The 17,788-nt window shown below is 46.6% G+C and overlaps 2 protein-coding genes across 18 annotated transcripts; one reads left to right on the top strand and one right to left on the bottom strand.

Annotated features, from left to right (window-relative positions):
- Positions 1-1,148: 1,148 nt before the first annotated feature.
- On the bottom strand, positions 1,149-8,087 carry LOC112216455. Of its 9 annotated transcripts, none has more exons than XM_024376447.2 (11): positions 7,853-8,081; positions 7,573-7,686; positions 7,037-7,183; positions 6,459-6,632; positions 4,687-4,844; positions 4,379-4,577; positions 3,493-3,589; positions 2,967-3,138; positions 2,409-2,561; positions 1,992-2,167; positions 1,149-1,483 (listed from the first exon to the last, which is right to left on the bottom strand). In XM_024376447.2, exons 4-11 carry the CDS (start codon positions 6,569-6,571, stop codon positions 1,397-1,399), a joined length of 1,155 nt encoding a protein of 384 aa, XP_024232215.1. In that variant the 5' UTR covers positions 6,572-6,632; positions 7,037-7,183; positions 7,573-7,686; positions 7,853-8,081; the 3' UTR covers positions 1,149-1,396. The 9 variants fall into 9 exon arrangements, with proteins under 9 accessions (XP_024232215.1, XP_024232209.1, XP_024232216.1 ...); XM_024376441.2 differs by having other exon boundaries at positions 6,997-7,183; positions 7,853-8,080; XM_024376448.2 differs by lacking the exon at positions 7,037-7,183 and having other exon boundaries at positions 7,566-7,686.
- Positions 7,664-16,537, top strand: mecp2 (methyl CpG binding protein 2). 9 transcript variants are annotated; one of them, XR_006079163.1, is made up of 4 exons: positions 7,782-7,942; positions 9,615-10,022; positions 11,699-14,890; positions 14,963-16,537. XR_006079163.1 is itself a non-coding variant. In XM_042299829.1 (4 exons), exons 1-4 carry the CDS (start codon positions 7,899-7,901, stop codon positions 13,608-13,610), a joined length of 2,328 nt encoding a protein of 775 aa, XP_042155763.1. In that variant the 5' UTR covers positions 7,782-7,898; the 3' UTR covers positions 13,611-16,537. The 9 variants fall into 9 exon arrangements, 6 of the variants coding, with proteins under 6 accessions (XP_042155762.1, XP_042155763.1, XP_042155759.1 ...); XR_006079162.1 differs by having other exon boundaries at positions 11,699-15,004; positions 15,191-16,537; XR_006079161.1 differs by having other exon boundaries at positions 11,699-15,004; positions 15,149-16,537.
- Positions 16,538-17,788: the final 1,251 nt, after the last annotated feature.

Genomic DNA, 17,788 nt, shown 5'->3' with positions numbered 1-17,788 from the left:
GCATCTCAAAATGGGTCTAAATTCTAGAAAGATCCAGAACAAAAAGGACCTTGTATATTTCAGGTAGAATAAAGTCCCGATGTTTATATCCCAGGACAAGTTAGCTAACAACAGCAAGCAATCTAGTTAAATGTTTGTTTCAACCTAAATGAATGTAGTTGGTTTAGAGATCGTTCTGATATTTCCAACTGCGTGTCCTGATCGGGTCTGGTGTGGACGGACAAAATCAATATGCAGACTTACATGCACAGTGTAGTCAGCATGTTAGTGAGCATTTCTCCTTGGCCAAGATAATCCATCCACCTGACAGTTGTGGCATATCAAGAAGCTGATTAAACAGCATATGCATTACACAGGTGCACCTTGTGCTGGGGACAATAAAAGGTCACTAAAATGTGCAGTTGTGTCACACAACACAATGCCACAGATGTCTCAAGTTGAGGGAGTGTGCAATTGCCATGCTGACTGCATGAATGCCCACCAGGGCTGTTGCCAGAGAATTGAATGTACTCTATACTCTATTGCCTATGTCAATTTAGAGTATTTGGCAGTACGTCCAACCCACCTCACAACCACGTCAGCCCAGGACCTTCACATCCAGCTTCTTCACCTACGGGCTCATCTGAGACCGGCCGATGAAACAGGATTATTTTTCGGTCTATAATAAAGCCCCTATATGGGGGAAAAAAACAAATTCTGACTGGATGGGCCTGGCTCGCCAGTGGGTGGGCCTATGCCCTCGCAATGCTGCGCCTCTGCCCAGTCATGTGCAATCCATACATTAGAGCCTAATTCTGATTGGATGGGCCTGGCTCGCCAGTGGGTGGGCCTATGCCCTTGCAATGCTGCACCTCTGCCCAGTCATGTGCAATCCATACATTAGAGCCTAATTTATTTCAATTGACTGATATTTTTAAACTGTGAAATCATTGAAATGTGGCATTTATATTTTTGTTCAGTATAGCATGTGTACAAAGTTTGATACTTTTATCATAAAATGCACAATTATTCCACCTATAGTGGACCACCCCTTTCACACAAACCTGAGAAGAGGGTTTACTGGAAAACGGTCAAATCCTCCATCACACAGAAGACGGGTTCGTTTAATTGGAGCTCGAAAGTCAGGTGAATATATACACACAAACAAAAATATTTTAAAAGCTTTATTTACTTAAAATACACAAGATTGAGACAGTTTTACATTACTACATTCCTGAAAACCAGTGATATTCATGGTCATGAAAATGGCCAATATTTAACACATGTATCGTGGGATCAGCTGCTTCACTGCTATGAACCACAGGTTGAAGCATGAATCATCTCAGTCCATAAAAGTATTCCTTTAGCCAAGGCTGAAGAGCGTTTGAGTACACTTTGATCTAAATCAGTCGGTCTGTCAGTCCCTCTCTCCGTCTGTCCCCAGGCCCATGTCTGTCCCCAGGCCTGACACAGAAGATCTCCGGTTCCTCAGATTGTAGCGTGTCTGCAGGGACGTCCATGAGCATGGAGAGGGGGGGGAAAAAAGGAGGTTAAACCTACAGGAGGGTCTCTCCCTCTCTAGGAACAGGGTTAGAGGTTAAACCTACAGGAGGGTCTCTCCCTCTCTAGGAACAGGGTTAGAGGTTAAACCTACAGGAGGGTCTCTCCCTCTCTAGGAACAGGGTTAGAGGTTAAACCTACAGGAGGGTCTCTCCCTCTCTAGGAACAGGGTTAAAGGTTAAACCTACAGGAGGGTCTCTCCCTCTCTAGGAACAGGGTTAGAGGTTAAACCTACAGGAGGGTCTCTCTCCGGGAACAGGGTGGGATAGGTCTGGAATCGAGAATATCACAAGTAGGGTCGCAAAATTCAAGTAACTTTCCCCAAAATTGCCAGGTTTTCCAGAAATCTTGGAGGGAATCAGCAGGGAAACAAACAATCCCCCCCCAACATGGATTTCTGGGATTTTTTTTAGAAAGTTACAGAAAGCTTGCAACCCTAATCACAAGTCTACCTGCTTATCCTCCACCAGTATACTGTAGACCAAAGGGGAGGACGGGGCACGTCTAGAGACAGAGGAGCGACGCTGAGGTCTTGCAGGGCTGGGCAGGGTACGTTGGGTCTGGGTCGAGGTCTGGTTGGAGGTCTCCTCTCCTCCAGGGGTGCTGTGACTGCTGTCATACTGCCAGCCTGATGCAACACAAACAACCGGCTATGTTGCACAACACAAAGTCCCTCGTCATACCTCATGCAGAACATATCAGTCTTTCACATACATCATTCATGAGATGACAACGGAAAATGTGTTTTAATACTTAAGCGTTATACGTGCAGACCTCATGTTAGGAGTCGGGTCTCAGACAAATACAGGAATGTAAAAATAGCCTTTTTTTAAATTTTATTTTTTACATTTGAGTATCATATTCCTCACCATCATAGGTTTGAGTCATGTAGGGTTTCTCTGATGTGAAATCTGAAGCGCTGTCGTTTTCTTCCTTATCCTCCTTCCTACTACGGAGCCGTTGTTCTGACCTTCGACCTCTTGCTCCGCTGCGCCTCCTGTCCACCGCCTCAGAGAGACACTCTGGACAGCAGTGTTGTATTTTATTTGTTCACAACGTTAAAATGTACAAAAAAAAAAAAAAATGGAAAACAAAAATAAGTGGTGTTTATGGGCCAAATTTAGGTAGGTCCCTCCCGGTTTCATCCTGTTTGGTTCCTCGTGAATCCTCAGAAAACAATGACTGAATTAATTACATTTTTAAAAACGACTTTACGAATGGACTAAAGTCACTTGAAAATCAAATTGATCCGGACTTCTGTCTCGATAGTGGAGCTTTAAACCTCTCAATCCGCTGTCTGTGCACCATGAATATCAGAGCCATGTGTGCTGTGTAATAGCCAAGTCCCTGTGTCAACCACAAGTTGGTTGAGACAATACAAACAGATCTGGGACCAGGCTAAAACTAAGCCGTATACCCAAACCTACCCGCTTTCTGCAGGGCCAGCTGAAGACTTGTACGAGTCTCTTTGAGTTGGGTGAGGATCTCCAGGCTCTCTTTGGTGACGTTACGATACCGTACAGCAACGTAGACCAGAGCCAATAGACCCACTAGAACCATGGCCCTTCTGAGGAGGCCCACCAACAGGCTGATTTGCTCCTGGGCAGAAACAGAGGGGAATAGAGTTGAGACTGGTATTAGACCCAGACCATGAGATTAAGACTCCATTGCTGGTTAGAACACAGCACCAGGAGACATTTACAGATGTGTCAACAGACAGCACTCTGAAACGTTGAGTGAACACAGTCAAAATGTAGAGGACAAGTTATCCACCATTACTTTGTTTTTGTCCAATGTGTTGCCATAGTTTCTCTATTTATGTGTTAGAGATGGTCCAAACCGGATCTAGAAATGAGTAGAATTTCTGGGTGGAATTTCCACGCTGTCACAAATGCTTTTAAGATTCCTCGTAGGTTCTCTTGAAGCATCTTAGTTAACACATGCTCTACTCACCATCTGCTGGTAGCCTGGTTCAGAGGAGTCCAGCACCGCTCTACAGAGCATCCTCTCCAGGTACACATTCAGCACTACCAGACCAAACAGAACAAACCTGGATAGGTGACATAAAAGAAAGAGGACAGTCACCAGAAGGGTACATGGGATCACCAACCATTCCAGGGGGCGGGCAGGTAGCTTAAATGTTAGAGGCAGGCAATGGGAGGGTTTCAGACCGACTCAAAGTCAGATGGTGAAAAGGAACAAAAAAAAAATGGGTCAGATTCTATGTATCCTGCCATGGTGCCCAGGCCCTGGTAATTGTAGTCCTCGGGAGCCTGATTGGTGTCTCAAAACCCCCACCCCCCAACCCTAGCAAACACAGCTGACTAATCTAATTGCATTCTAAACTGAAGATCATGATCAGTTGATTATTGGAGTCGGGTGTGTTAGCTGGGGCAAAAGTGTGAGACCAAATCAGGGAAGAAGGGAAACAAACAATCCCCCCCAACATGGATTTCTGGGAAATTTTTAGAAAGCTTGCAACCCTAATCACAAGTCTACCTGCTTACCCCCCCGAGGACTGGAGTTGCCCAGGCCTGGCATACATAGACGCACTGACTTTACTTAAAGATTGAAAAAAAAAAAAAGGGGCCTAGACAGCTGCCCTGGAGAATTCCTGATTCTACCTGGCTTTTGTTGGAGAGGCTCCCAATTAAAAGAACACCCTCTGTATTCTGTTAGACAGTTAAACTCTTTATCCACAATATAGCAGGGGTGTGTAAAGCTATAACACATTGATCCCCCCCCATGGCACTATCCCCTAATCTGCTTTCTAACCCCTTGGGCTAAGTGTTCATGTGTAACTGGATGGATGAAATAAACATTTTTAAAAAAGGGACACCTGGCTGGAGCAGTCCGTTGTGTCGAGGTGAGGAAGAAGGAGACGAGGAACCCCAGTGAGTTGTAGAGTAGACTGGTGAGGGTGTGAGACTCTGACATGATGAAACTCTGGAGGAAAGTGACACGGTTGAAGATCTCTGCGAATGCTACTTGTTGCTCCTGGGTTGACAGTCTCATCTCATCAAATACTGCTCTGATGCCTGAGCAGAGGTGTCATAGGAGACGTGGAACTTCCTTGGATGAGGATTTTCTAACAAGTTAGCCATAAGCATCACTTTTAACAGAATAGGGCCCGAGGTCAGCGGCTACCTTGGGTAGAATGGTGGAGAGTGTGTTTGAGTTCCTCTCCGTTGCGTAGGATCGTCTCCTGTGACTTGAGGGCGACGCTCTGGGCCTCCACTAGGCTCTCAGCCATACGCTGGGTTGAGGACAATCGCTCCACCACCCCCGCTGAGCTCTCTGTTAGCCTAGACACCAGCACCACATTCAGCAGAGCACCAGACAGAAGAAAAGTGGTTAAAACAGGGAAGTACTACTTTTTTAAAAACGTGTCCAATAACAAAACATCTACGATACGGATCATCAACCCTCCTGGAGAGCTATTGAGCAAGTTTGTTTTGCATAGCCCGGTGCCCCGGGTGAGTGGAGATTACATTTTACAACCAATGGAATTAGGTAAAATGTGCAAACCCCACCCAACCGGGACACCTGGCGAAGCAAAACCCAACTCACCCACTGAATGAATTGAGGTGAATTGTGAACACTGACTAAACTGCACATACCACCGCACCCGTAGTCAGGTGTACCGCACCCGTAGTCAGGTGTACCGCACCCGCAGTCAGGTGTACCGCACCCGCAGTCAGGTGTACCGCACCCGCAGTCAGGTGTACCGCACCCGCAGTCAGGTGTACCGCACCCGCAGTCAGGTGTACCGCACCCGTAGTCAGGTGTACCGCACCTAGTCAGGTCCGCACCTGCAGTCAGGTGTACCGCACCTCAGGTGTACCACCGCACCTGTAGTCAGGTGTACCGCACCTACCACCGCACCAGGTGTAGTCAGGTGTACCGCACCTACCACCGCACCTGTAGTCAGGTGTACCGCACCTGTAGTCAGGTGTACCGCACCTGTAGTCAGGTGTACCGCACCTGTAGTCAGGTGTACCGCACCTACCACCGCACCTGTAGTCAGGTGTACCGCACCTGTAGTCAGGTGTACCGCACCTGTAGTCAGGTGTACCGCACCTGTAGTCAGGTGTACCGCACCTGTAGTCAGGTGTACCGCAGGTGTACCTACCACCGCACCTGTAGTCAGGTGTACCGCACCTGTAGTCAGGTGTACCGCACCTGTCACCGCACCTGTAGTCAGGTGTACCGCACCTGCACCTAGTCAGGTGTACCGCACATACCACTGCACCTGTAGTCAGGTGTACCGCAGCTGTCACCGCACCTGTAGTCAGGTGTACCGCAGCTGTACCGCACCTGTAGTCAGGTGTACCGCACCTGTACCACTGCACCTGTAGTCAGGTGTACCGCACCTGTCAGGTGTACCGCACCTGTAGTCAGGTGTACCGCACCTACCACTGCACACCCGTAGTCAGGTGTAACGCACCCGTAGTCAGGTGTAACGCACCCGTAGTCAGGTGTAACGCACCCGTCAGGTGTAACGCACCCGTAGTCAGGTGTAACGCACCCGTAGTCAGGTGTACCGTGTACACCTACCACTGCACCTGTAGTCAGGTGTACCGCACCTACCACCGCACCCATATTCAGGTGTACCGCACCCGTATTCAGGTGTACCGCACCTATCACTGCACCCGTAGTCAGCTGTACCGCACCCGTAGTCAGCTGTACCGCACCTGTAGTCAGCAGTACCGCACCTGTAGTCAGCTGTACCGCACCTGTAGTCAGCTGTACCGCACCTGTAGTCAGCTGTACCGCACCTACCACCGCACCTGTAGTCAGGTGTACCGCACATACCACTGTAGTCAGGTGTACCGCACCTGTAGTCAGGTGTACCGCACATACCACTGTAGTCAGGTGTACCGCACCTGTAGTCAGGTGTACCGCACATACCACCGCACCTGTGGATGGTGTCCTCAGCCTGGTGTTGCCAGCTCTCACTCTGCAGGTGTCGACAGATGCTGTGGGCGTGGGTGAAGAATTCCGTGTAGGCGTTGAAGGCCACAGCGTCCATAGTTCTAGTACAGTGGCTGACCTCGCTGCCCTCTGGACATGCTGGGAATGTACGGCCAGATCTGACAGACACAACAATGTATCCTACTGTTATTCAGTCACAATGCCATAATGAAACTGTTTCTTAATCAGTCCCAGTCCCAATGCCATAACGAAAGTTACTTATTCACTGGCACAATGCCTAAATGAACTACAACCAGTCTCTTAATTTCTGGAGGAAAATTATATATATATATATATATATATATATATTATTTCAATATTATATTGTAGTAGCCTAATATTTATATAGGCCTATTAAACATTTCAATAAGTCTACCTATATTAACTCGAGATCCCAAGGGGGCTTTTTCTACCACGCTACACTTAGAGCTGTCAGCAAACAGTTGTTGAATATTTATAATAAATCAAAAAGTGTTTAATTACTTGCGCAGGTGACAGTGGGTAAAATGTAGCGCAATCCTACTCTGTATATCAACTGTGAAGTCTCTGCAACGCGCGTCGATATTCTCCAGCGCATTAGACCAACATTCACCATAGCGCGGTTGGGCCGCAAGGTTCCGAACCCTCTGCAGCACCGCTCTGCCTTCAGCCGCAACGTTAGCAGCTGTTTCTGCGTCACGGCACGACGACCATGGTAAACAGACGCAGAGAAGACAAAAAGTCCACATTTCCGACAAAAAAAAAAATATATATATATTTTTAAAAGGTCACCTACAAAGTCAGCAATCAAGTGTTAAGGTAGGAAATGAGACAGGGGGAAAAGCAATCAAATGAGGCAGGCAACCCTATTCCTTGAGGCCCACATCCAAATAATCACGGCACCTGACCAAGTGAGCTAATTGATCAGTTTAGTGATTACCTAAATTCAAACACACTTGTACCCGCTTTGCCTAAGTCATGTTAAGACTAACTTCATTGTTACAAAAAAATAAAAATAATAATAAATATATATATATACACACATATAAAATAATAAACGATTTTGTTATAACTATTAACTTAGCCTTAAGATGCTTTTGGAAAACCGGGCCCTGGTCTTCGAGGTTATGTGAAAAAGCTGAAGTGCCTGAGGCATTCCAAGACCAGGGTTGGCTGTCAGGTTGATGATATCACCTGTGGTAGAGGTTGCAAAGGGGGCAAGCAATTAACCAGTCCAATTAAAGCGACACCATAATCAATGGGTATCTGGTGAGTTGAATCTGATCATTTGTCAGTCATAGGGGTTTGGGACTACAAGCAGTGCAGAGAAGAGGAAAACGTTTAAATTAAACTATTTTACCTGTAATTCATCACTTGCATGTTGAGCTGAACAAATGCAACTGTGAATGGGAGACAGATTGTCAAGGAACGCTATAGTGGGGATTTTCTGGTCCGTTTCACTTCCCCGACATTTAACACCAGTGCATAGCCTGCCTGTACATTCAGCCTTGCTGTGCGATTATGTGTGTCATGTGTATTTTCTGCAGATGGAGATAGTAGCCTCAGCTCAGAGTTCACGATCATTTACATATTTACAGCGTAAGACAACTTCTCTCGCGAGATCCAAGCGCTCATGCGATGGGTCTTATAAAAGTGGTCCCACGGATCTCGCGTGATTACGCCACCGACGGCAGTGGAATTGAGGCAGGGGGCGGGGTTCAGAGAGGTACCCATGAGATGTTTGGAGACATTTTTATCAAATTATTTATTTAAATAAAAATGGCCGCCGTAGAGAGCGGAGAGGAGAAACTGTAAGTGTGAATTACATTTATTCACCATTTAAATGTCGAGTTATATGACTGCAGGTCCTTTAAAATGTATTGCGGTATTTAACTAAAGTAATGTGGTGTATTTTAGTTCTGAACTGGTCAGCAGGGTAGCTTACTGAAAGAAGCGTTCTGAATACGTCACCAAGTTATAGCTAAGTATTTCCCTTACTTTACAAGATCATGGCTGAGCGAAGAAATTCTCAGTTAGCTAACGTATGTGGTTGGGGGGGGGGTGTGTGTGGGTGTGTCATTTTCTGACCTCACTGAAAACAGAGCAGTAGATGTGTTAAGATATTAACTGTCAAAATAGATTTGTCCGCATCCTCCACCCTCGTAACCAATTTGGCATGCTGCTAACGGACTGGCTAAATAGCTGTAGCTGGATACATTGTAGCGTCAGCTGGTTACATACCTTGCCATTTGACATGGTAATGTGGCAACAAAGTAGCCACAACATTGCTGCGTTTGTTATGATAATGCATTTTTTTTTTTTTTCTACAGAGAAAATATCCTAGCTAGGTTTCTGGTTGTGACGACTGGTATCATCTAGCTAAACGCTGGAACTAGCTGACATGAGTTGGCCCATTTTCTAGAATAACTAATACTCGTGTAATGAAGCAATCAAAGTGTTTTTATTGCACGAAGGACTGAGTGCCGTGGTAGAAAAGTACAGTGATATACCGTCAAAAAATACCTCCCTGTATTTTTCTTTTTCTACACTGACGTCTGGTAATGAAATATTCTAGATGGGACAATTTGAATAACAAAACAAATGTATGGTAACTATTGTTGATATGCATTTCAATAAGTGTTGCTGTGTAGATCATGATAAGGGGTGTGTGTGTGTGGACCATGTGCAGTTCATAACATTTGAACCATACCTATCTCTTGCCCCAGTGTCTTCCCTGGTTGGCTGCTACATTCTATGTGCCTGATATTGGGCTTGGTTTAGACTAGCTCCTCAGCCAGTAGGTTTATCAGTCCAGTCCAGGTGCATTTTTCCAAACTTCTAGTCATGTAATATATGTTTCACTATGGGAAGAAACATAACAATAACAACAACAACAACAACAATCCCCAAAGTGATGTGTTTTTGCTACACATTTGTGAATTAATGTAGGTTGGGGGGGGAGCAAGCTGAGGTTCTTAAACTTACCTGGGACTTTGAACTCTTGTTTCAAATGTCTAATCAGCCAAAGATAGCCATTCTCCATATTCTGATCTGATAGCCTAAGATGAGATCATGCCTCTGCTCTGCCTCTTCCCACTCATGACTAATGTTGTCTTCCACAGCAGTGAGGAGAAGAGGGAGGACGTCAACCAGAATCAGAGCTCCAACGACAAGGACCCTAAGACACACAGCAAGCCCAAGAAGGTGAGGAGGGATGTGGAGAAGGAGATGCTGGAGTCTTCATCCTCCCCTCCTCCTCCTCCTCCTCCTCCAGCCCAGCAGCCTTGTTCAGACCAGGAACAGCTCCAGCTAGCCGATGCTGAGGCGGGGCCCTCGGAGCCCATGGTCGCTGCAGCTGGCGAGGCCTCGGGTCTCTCTGAGTCCTCTCCTTCGCCCAAACAGAGGAGGTCCATCATCAGGGACCGAGGTCCGCTCTACGACGACCCCTCTCTACCCCAGGGCTGGACACGTAAACTCAAACAACGCAAGTCTGGGCGGTCTGCCGGGAAATTTGACGTCTACTTGATGAAGTGAGTAGGCTATGATAAGAGAGCCTTATCAAATAGTGTATCTTAAAAGCATTTTATTATTCTACCTTTTATTTCAACAAGGAACACAGACTGAGACCAGGGTCTTTTTTAACAGCCTGGCCCTGCGTATACATGTTTACACATACAGTTTTAGGTACAACGATTAAGAAACTACAATGAGATCAACACAAAAAAAAACGATCAGAGATATCACACAAAACAAATACAGCAACAGATTACATTTACACACAGGTTATTCCCCTAACAGAAATGATTTCATATGATTATACTACATGTGTTACAGCCTGATCTCCTTAAGGGGCTTTTTTATATAGTTAATGTGACTGAACTGTATAAAGAGTGTTTCACAGGACTGTTTTCAGGTTTAGGGAAATACTTCAATTTATACATGCATATATACATATATACATGTGTGTGTGTGTATATATACATAAATATAAACATAAATACATACAGCACCCGTCAAAAGTTGACACACCTACTCATTCAAGGTTTAAAAAATAAAAAAAACTATTTTCTACAAAGCTGTCATCAAGGCAAACGGTGGCTACTTTGAAGAATCTCAAAAATGTTGGTTACTACAATTCCATACATGTTATTTCATAGTTTTGATGGGGTGGTTAGCACGGTTAGCCTAGTGGTTAGAGCGTTGGACTAGTAACCGGAAGGTTGTAAGTTCAAATCCCCGAGCTGACAAGGTACACAATCTGTCGTTCTGCCCCTGAACAGGCAGTTAACCCACTGTTCCTAGGCCATCATTGAAAATAAGAATTTGTTCTTAACTGACTTGCCTAGTAAAATAAAGGTAACATTTAAAAAAATTAATAGTTTTGATGTCTTCACTATTATTCTACAATGTAGAAAATAGAGAAAAACCCTTGAATGAGTAGCTGTGTCCAGACGTTTGACTGGTACTGTATATAATATTGGTTCCTACTCGCCCTGTATATAATATTGGTTCCTACTCGCCCTGTATATAATGTTGGTTCCTACTCGCCCTGTATATAATGTTGGTTCCTACTCGCCCTGTATATAATATTGGTTCCTACTCGCCCTGTATATAATGTTGGTTCCTACTGTATATAATGTTGGTTCCTACTCTGTATATAATGTTGGTTCCTACTCGCCCTGTATATAATATTGGTTCCTACTCGCCCTGTATATAATATTGGTTCCTACTGTATATAATATTGGTTCCTACTGTGTATATAATATTGGTTCCTACTCGCCCTGTATATAATATTGGTTCCTACTCGCCCTGTATATAATATTGGTTCCTACTCGCCCTGTATATAATATTGGTTCCTACTCGCCCTGTATATAATATTGGTTCCTACTCGCCCTGTATATAATATTGGTTCCTACTCGCCCTGTATATAATATTGGTTCCTACTCGCCCTGTATATAATATTGGTTCCTACTCGCCCTGTATATAATATTGGTTCCTACTCGCCCTGTATATAATATTGGTTCCTACTCGCCCAGACGCCCACCCACTCTTTATTCCATGGACACTCACTTTAGTCGATCTCCAGAGGGATAAACATTTAATCTCCGTCATAAACACACTAAATATTCCAGACTTGTGTTTACAGAAAGCATGTTAACAGATCTGTTTATAGTTACAGAATGTTTTGGTTTGATCTGTATTTCAGCCCCGAGGGGAAAGCTTTCCGATCCAAGGTGGAGCTGATCGCCTACTTCCAGAAGGTTGGGGACACCACCACCGACCCCAACGACTTCGACTTCACCGTAACCGGGCGTGGCAGCCCCTCCCGCCGCGAGAAGAGACCCCCGAAGAAACCCAAAGTGGTGAAACCGTCGGGGAGGGGCAGGGGCCGGCCGAAGGGGAGTGGAAAGCTGCGCCCGGCTACGGAGGGTGTGGCGATGAAGCGTGTGGTGGAGAAGAGTCCTGGGAAGCTCCTGGTTAAGATGCCGTTTGGAGCGTCCAAGGCATCCGAGACAGCTGGGCAGACATCGGAGCTGGTCGTAGTCACCAAGAAGCGCCCGGGACGGAAAAGGAAAGCGGAGATACCACCGCAGACTGCTCTGAAAAAGCGGGGGTGTAAGCCAGGGTCGGGGGTGACTGGGTCGACGCTGTCAGCAGCTTCTGGTGCGGCGGGTTCCAGTACTTCCTCATACGCAGCGGCTGCTATCATGGCCGCAGAAGCCAAGAGGAAAGCTCAGAAGGATTCTTCCGCTAAGCCGGTGCAGCAGACCGCTCTGCCCATCAAGAAACGCAAGACCAGAGAAACTGTTGAGGAGACTAAGGAGACTCCAGCCTTCACCACGCCACTGCTCGGGAGTGGTGGTGGGGCAGGAACTGTGATGGGGACAGGGAATGGTGATGGGGCAGGAACTGTGATAGGGATGGGGGCAGGGAGTGGTGGTGGGGCAGGAACTGTGATAGGGACGGGAACTGGGAGTGGTGTTGGGGCGGGAACTGGGAGTGGTGTTGGGGCGGGAACTGGGAGTGGTGTTGGGGCGGGAACTGGGAGTGGTGTTGGGGCAGGAACAGGGAGTGGTGGTGGGGCAGGACCTGGGACGGGAACAGGGAGTGGTCTGGCTGTGGTGGCAACAGAAGGGACAGAGCAGGGACACAAGCTGCCAAAGAGTCCAGGGAGGAAGCACAAGGACAGTCCCCTGGCAGCAACGGTTACCACGGAGACCAGTGGTGTGTCTGAAAGGTGGCCCAGCGGAGGCAGCAGTAGTATCACTACTCCAAAGAGCCACAGCCACAAGAGAAAGGAGCGGACGCCGCACAAACACCATCACCACCACCGTCACCATCACACACACTCCTCTGTAGTGGAGGATCATCCTCAACCCTCCCAGCGGCCCCCTCACCACCACTTCCCCGGCCTGACTATGGGGCTGGTCTCCCATACAGCCAGATCCTCGGTGGGGCCAGGGGCCCTCCAACAGAACAAGCCCCAGGACCTGAGCACCTCTAGGGGACCCTGCCGGGCCAGCAGCAGGCCAGAGGGCCAAACCACGACCAGAGGAGAGAGGGGAGAGGTCAGCTCGGCTGCGGTGGTAGTAGTGGGAACGAGTGACACCAGAGACAACAGAAATCGAGCAGACGAGGCTGCGGTGGTAGTAGTGGGGAGGGATTTGAGAGACATTGTACCCTCCTCAGCAGTACCGAGGCCCAGCAGAGAGGAGACCGTCTCTGCTGTGCCCAGGCCCAGCCGGGAGGAGATGGTCTCTGCTGTACCCAGACCTAGCCGGGAGGAGATGGTCTCTGCTGTGCCCAGACCTAGCCGGGAGGAGATGGTCTCTGCTGTGCCCAGGCCCAGCCGGGAGGAGACGGTCTCTGCTGTGCCCAGGCCCAGCCGGGAGGAGATGGTCTCTGCTGTACCCAGGCCCAGCCGGGAGGAGACTGTCTCTGCTGTGCCCAGGCCCAGCCGGGAGGAGACGGTCTCTGCTGTGCCCAGGCCCAGCCGGGAGGAGATGGTCTCTGCTGTGCCCAGGCCCAGCCGGGAGGAGATGGTCTCTGCTGTGCCCAGGCCTAGCCGGGAGGAGACGGTCGAGTCTCGGACACCGGTCACTGAAAGGGTTAGTTGACTGTATGGTAGGACCCCTGTCTGTAAGGAGAAAAGGAGCCGTGTCGAGGAGCAGTGGGTTTTATAAGACAACAGGAAAGGACGTGTCCATGGAAACACAAGGCAGCTGTTGGTTGATTGTTCTTTCTGTGGGTTGGGCCTGTTTATTGACAGGTAGCGCAGCTTAATGGTCAACCCACAACAGATTGCTTCCTGATAAAATGAACTTATTATTATTATTATTATTATTATTATTTTTTTCTTTGTTTGGTCATTGTCTTGTTCTGTTTTGCTCTTTTAAAACCTGTTGTCATTTGACCCATCCAACCCGACCCAGAAGCCTTTGCTTAAAATCTCACAGGAAGTGAAGGACCTGCACTTCCGGTGCCATCATCAGACGGAAACCATGGTAACCACGACGATGACTCATGAACCTCAATCATTCAGTTCTTCACTGTGGTTTTAAGATAGCGTATATAAAATGTAAAAAAAAAAAAAAAAAAAAAAGGCATTTGTCCTGTCTGTAGTTCGCTCACAGGTGGTCTTTTCCAACGTTGTGGCTAGAAGCGGCACAACACACACACAAGCTTCCACTGTTTCTTCTTCTGTTGTAGCATCCTCTGTTTACTGCAGTAGGCTCAGCGTCCAGTCCATCAACGCTTTGCGCTACGTCCCATAGGGCACCCTATTCCCTAATAATACGATGCTTTTGACCAGAACCTTATGGGCCCTGGTCTAAAGTAGTGGGCTGGAAGTAGTGCACTGAATAGGGAATCATTTGGGACACAGTTGGGTTTCCAGTCCTTGCTCTACAGTCAGCATATTAATTTAGGTGACATATGTTTTCCTCGTTGGCCTATATTATGTAGATGCCAAGTCTTCTGTGTGTGTGTGATGTCGATCATCTCCTTCTATATACAGTAGTCTCGGTCTGAAACAGCAGCCTATTCCCTACACAGGGAGAGACAAGTATTCTCCCCAAGCAGGCTGGAGGTTTTTTCTCTTCCACTTAACACAGAGACAAGAGGTACTTGATGATCAGAGAGATTATGATGAAGTTAGAATGTTAATGTGGCCCAGGCAGCAATAGGGCTGAGTATATAGGATGTGGCCCAGGCAGCAATAGGGCTGAGTATATAGGATGTTGATGGGGCCCAGACAGCAATAGGGCTGAGTATATAGGATGTGGCCCAGGCAGCAATAGGGCTGAGTATAGAGGATGTTGATGGGGCCCAGACAGCAATAGGGCTGAGTATAGAGGATGTTGATGGGGCCCAGACAGCAATAGGGCTGAGTATATAGGTTGTGGCCCAGGCAGCAATAGGGCTGAGTATATAGGATGTGGCCCAGGCAGCAATAGGGCTGAGTATATAGGATGTTGATGGGGCCCAGACAGCAATAGGGCTGAGTATATAGGTTGTGGCCCAGGCAGCAATAGGGCTGAGTATATAGGATGTGGCCCAGGCAGCAATAGGGCTGAGTATATAGGATGTGGCCCAGGCAGCAATAGGGCTGAGTATATAGGATGTGGCCCAGGCAGCAATAGGGCTGAGTATAGAGGATGTTGATGGGGCCCAGGCAGCAATAGGGCTGAGTATATAGGATGTTGATGGGGCCCAGACAGCAATAGGGCTGAGTATATAGGATGTTGATGGGGCCCAGACAGCAATAGGGCTGAGTATATAGGTTGTGGCCCAGGCAGCAATAGGGCTGAGTATATAGGATGTGGCCCAGGCAGCAATAGGGCTGAGTATATAGGATGTGGCCCAGGCAGCAATAGGGCTGAGTATATAGGATGTGGCCCAGGCAGCAATAGGGCTGAGTATATAGGATGTGGCCCAGGCAGCAATAGGGCTGAGTATATAGGATGTGGCCCAGGCAGCAATAGGGCTGAGTATATAGGATGTGGCCCAGGCAGCAATAGGGCTGAGTATATAGGATGTGGCCCAGGCAGCAATAGGGCTGAGTATATAGGATGTTGATGTGGCCCAGGCATAATTCTTAAAACAGAATTATATATATATATAATTCTGTTTTAAGAATTATTTTAAATTAGAAGATGTATTGTTTTGACCAGGAACGTGTCTGTCTCCACGTAGGACTTACATCATCACCCAGACTCCTTTCTGCATGCAACAGGACTAGCCTATTTATCCGGCACTTCATGAAACTTGGTGTTAGACTCGTGGGTTTTCTTTAGTTTAAACTCACAGGTGGGTAGTCAAAAGATATGGTGGGGGGGGTGACTACTCTTGGGAGTACCAGTGACATAGTCGTCAGATTTCAAATGTTTTGGAGTTCAATCAAATCTGCAGTGACCAGAAACCAGAATCACTGCGCAAACATAGCAAGCGTGTTTTCATTACAAGAATGAAATCTGTTTTGTCACCCCCCCCAGCCCATTGAACAATGTCTTGCTAATTACTTTAGATAAAACCATGCACTTTTCTTCTGGCTCAAGAACAAATGTTTGAATGAATTCTAGCCTACGCTCAATCCCTCTTGCACAAGTACTTACATCAATGTAACGCCCCTGTCTCGAAAAACCTTTAAAAAAAAACGTGTCCTTGCACGAGAGATCTATTTGTTAGTGACTTTTTAAAATGTAACATAACGATAGTAGCTATATTCTCATTTACTTTAATGCAAAATATGTTAAACCTGTAATACTCTTGTCATGTTGTTGGCAGTATGTGGCTGTTACAGTAGAGCAGGCCTGTTTAAAGTAGTTTGCTTAAACGGTAGTAATCAGTTTTGGCACAACACCAGAAATAACAGACAACATTTTTTAATTTTTTTTAATCTGCACTAGAATTTTCTCCTTCTAGATCGGGTGACTCCGGTCTCCCACCTTGCATTGAGAATATGTCCTATATCGACCAGAGATTCAGACCAATGTATACACCCTGTGGCTTGTCCTCCTCAATAAAATGTCAAGTGTAGACAATAGTTTGGATGTGGCCCATTTCTGTCCTCCATATAGTGACTAGGGAGGTGTATAACTGATGATGATCTCTCACAAAGGGCTATGGAATGTCTTCAGATTCACAACAGCTAGGCCAGTTGATCTGAACCCTGACGTGATCACACCGTCTGCATTTTTTTTTTTTTTTACAGCTGGATGTTCTGGTACAAGTTGTGACATTTCTCCCCCTGAGTGACCCCAAGTACCACTGTCTCTCTCTCTCGCTCTCTCTAGATCATCAGTCGTAGCTCCTATTCTATTAAAATGCCCTTTACATATAACTAAGCTGTACTGTGCTGGCTCTGATAGGGTTCTTTTCAGCACAGTTCCAGCAACAATGACATGGTGGATGTGTAACTAGGCCAGGCCAGTGCAGTTTGTGTCAGCACAGCTGGGCTCAGTAGTGTGAAAGGGGTTTAATAATACCAGGGTCTGACTTGGGTCTTCAGTAATATGTCTCCCCTGGTCCAGAAACCTGGAGGTGGAGGCTAGAGGAGGATACGGGTCAGTCAGTTACACCACAGTTTGAAGGCAAAATATACATATTGCGTTTGCCATTTTCACGTTTGGTTCTTTAATGAAGCAGAAATTAGTGGAAGTAAATATCAAAAGTAAGATGGAAAAATCTACCCATTGGTTACCTACAGTACCAGTCAAGAGTTGACACCAACTCATTCAAGAGTTTTCTTTATTGTTACTATTTTCTACATTATAGAATTATAGTGAAGACATCAAAACTATGAAATAAAACATATAGAATCATGTAGTAACCAAAAACGTGTTAAACAAATCAAAATTATATTTTATATTTGAGGATCTTCAAAGTAGCCACCCTTTGCCTTGATGACAGCTTTGCACACTCTTGGAATTCTCTCAACCAGCTTCATCTGGAATGCATTTCACTGTCTTGAAGGAGTTCCCACATTATGATGAGCACTTGCTGGCTGCTTTTCCTTCACTCTGCGGTCTAACTCATCTCAAACCTGATGCAGCACTCCATCACTCTCCTTCTTTGTCAAATAGCCCTCACACAGCCTGGAGGTGTGTTGGGTCATTGTGCTGTTGGAAAACAAATGATAGTCCCACTAAGAGCCAACCAGATGGGATGGCATATCGCTACAGAATGCTGTGGTAGCCATGCTGGTTGTGTGCCTTGAACTCTAAATAAATCACAGACATTGTCACCAGCAAAGCATCCCCAAACCATCACACCTCCTCCTTCATGGTGGGAAATA

Source organism: Oncorhynchus tshawytscha, linkage group LG16, assembly GCF_018296145.1.
Source record: "Oncorhynchus tshawytscha isolate Ot180627B linkage group LG16, Otsh_v2.0, whole genome shotgun sequence".
Lineage (NCBI taxonomy): Eukaryota > Metazoa > Chordata > Actinopteri > Salmoniformes > Salmonidae > Oncorhynchus > Oncorhynchus tshawytscha.
The sequence above is the reverse complement of the archived record's forward strand: the minus strand, read 5'-3'. Positions and strand labels throughout refer to the sequence as shown.

Coding starts and splice junctions, on each gene's coding strand:
- mecp2 (XM_042299824.1), top strand. CDS start 7,899: ATGGGAGACAGATTGTCAAGGAACGCTATAGTGGGGATTTTCTG. Junction 7,943..9,614: donor GCTATAGTGGGGATTTTCTG/GTCCGTTTCACT, acceptor TGTCTTCCACAG/CAGTGAGGAGAAGAGGGAGG. Junction 10,023..11,698: donor TTTGACGTCTACTTGATGAA/GTGAGTAGGCTA, acceptor TCTGTATTTCAG/CCCCGAGGGGAAAGCTTTCC.
- LOC112216455 (XM_024376441.2), bottom strand. CDS start 7,648: ATGCCTCAGGCACTTCAGCTTTTTCACATAACCTCGAAGACCAGGGCC. Junction 6,633..6,996: donor ACCCACTGTCACCTGCGCAA/GTAATTAAACAC, acceptor TGTGTCTGTCAG/ATCTGGCCGTACATTCCCAG. Junction 3,139..3,492: donor AACCAGGCTACCAGCAGATG/GTGAGTAGAGCA, acceptor GTTTCTGCCCAG/GAGCAAATCAGCCTGTTGGT.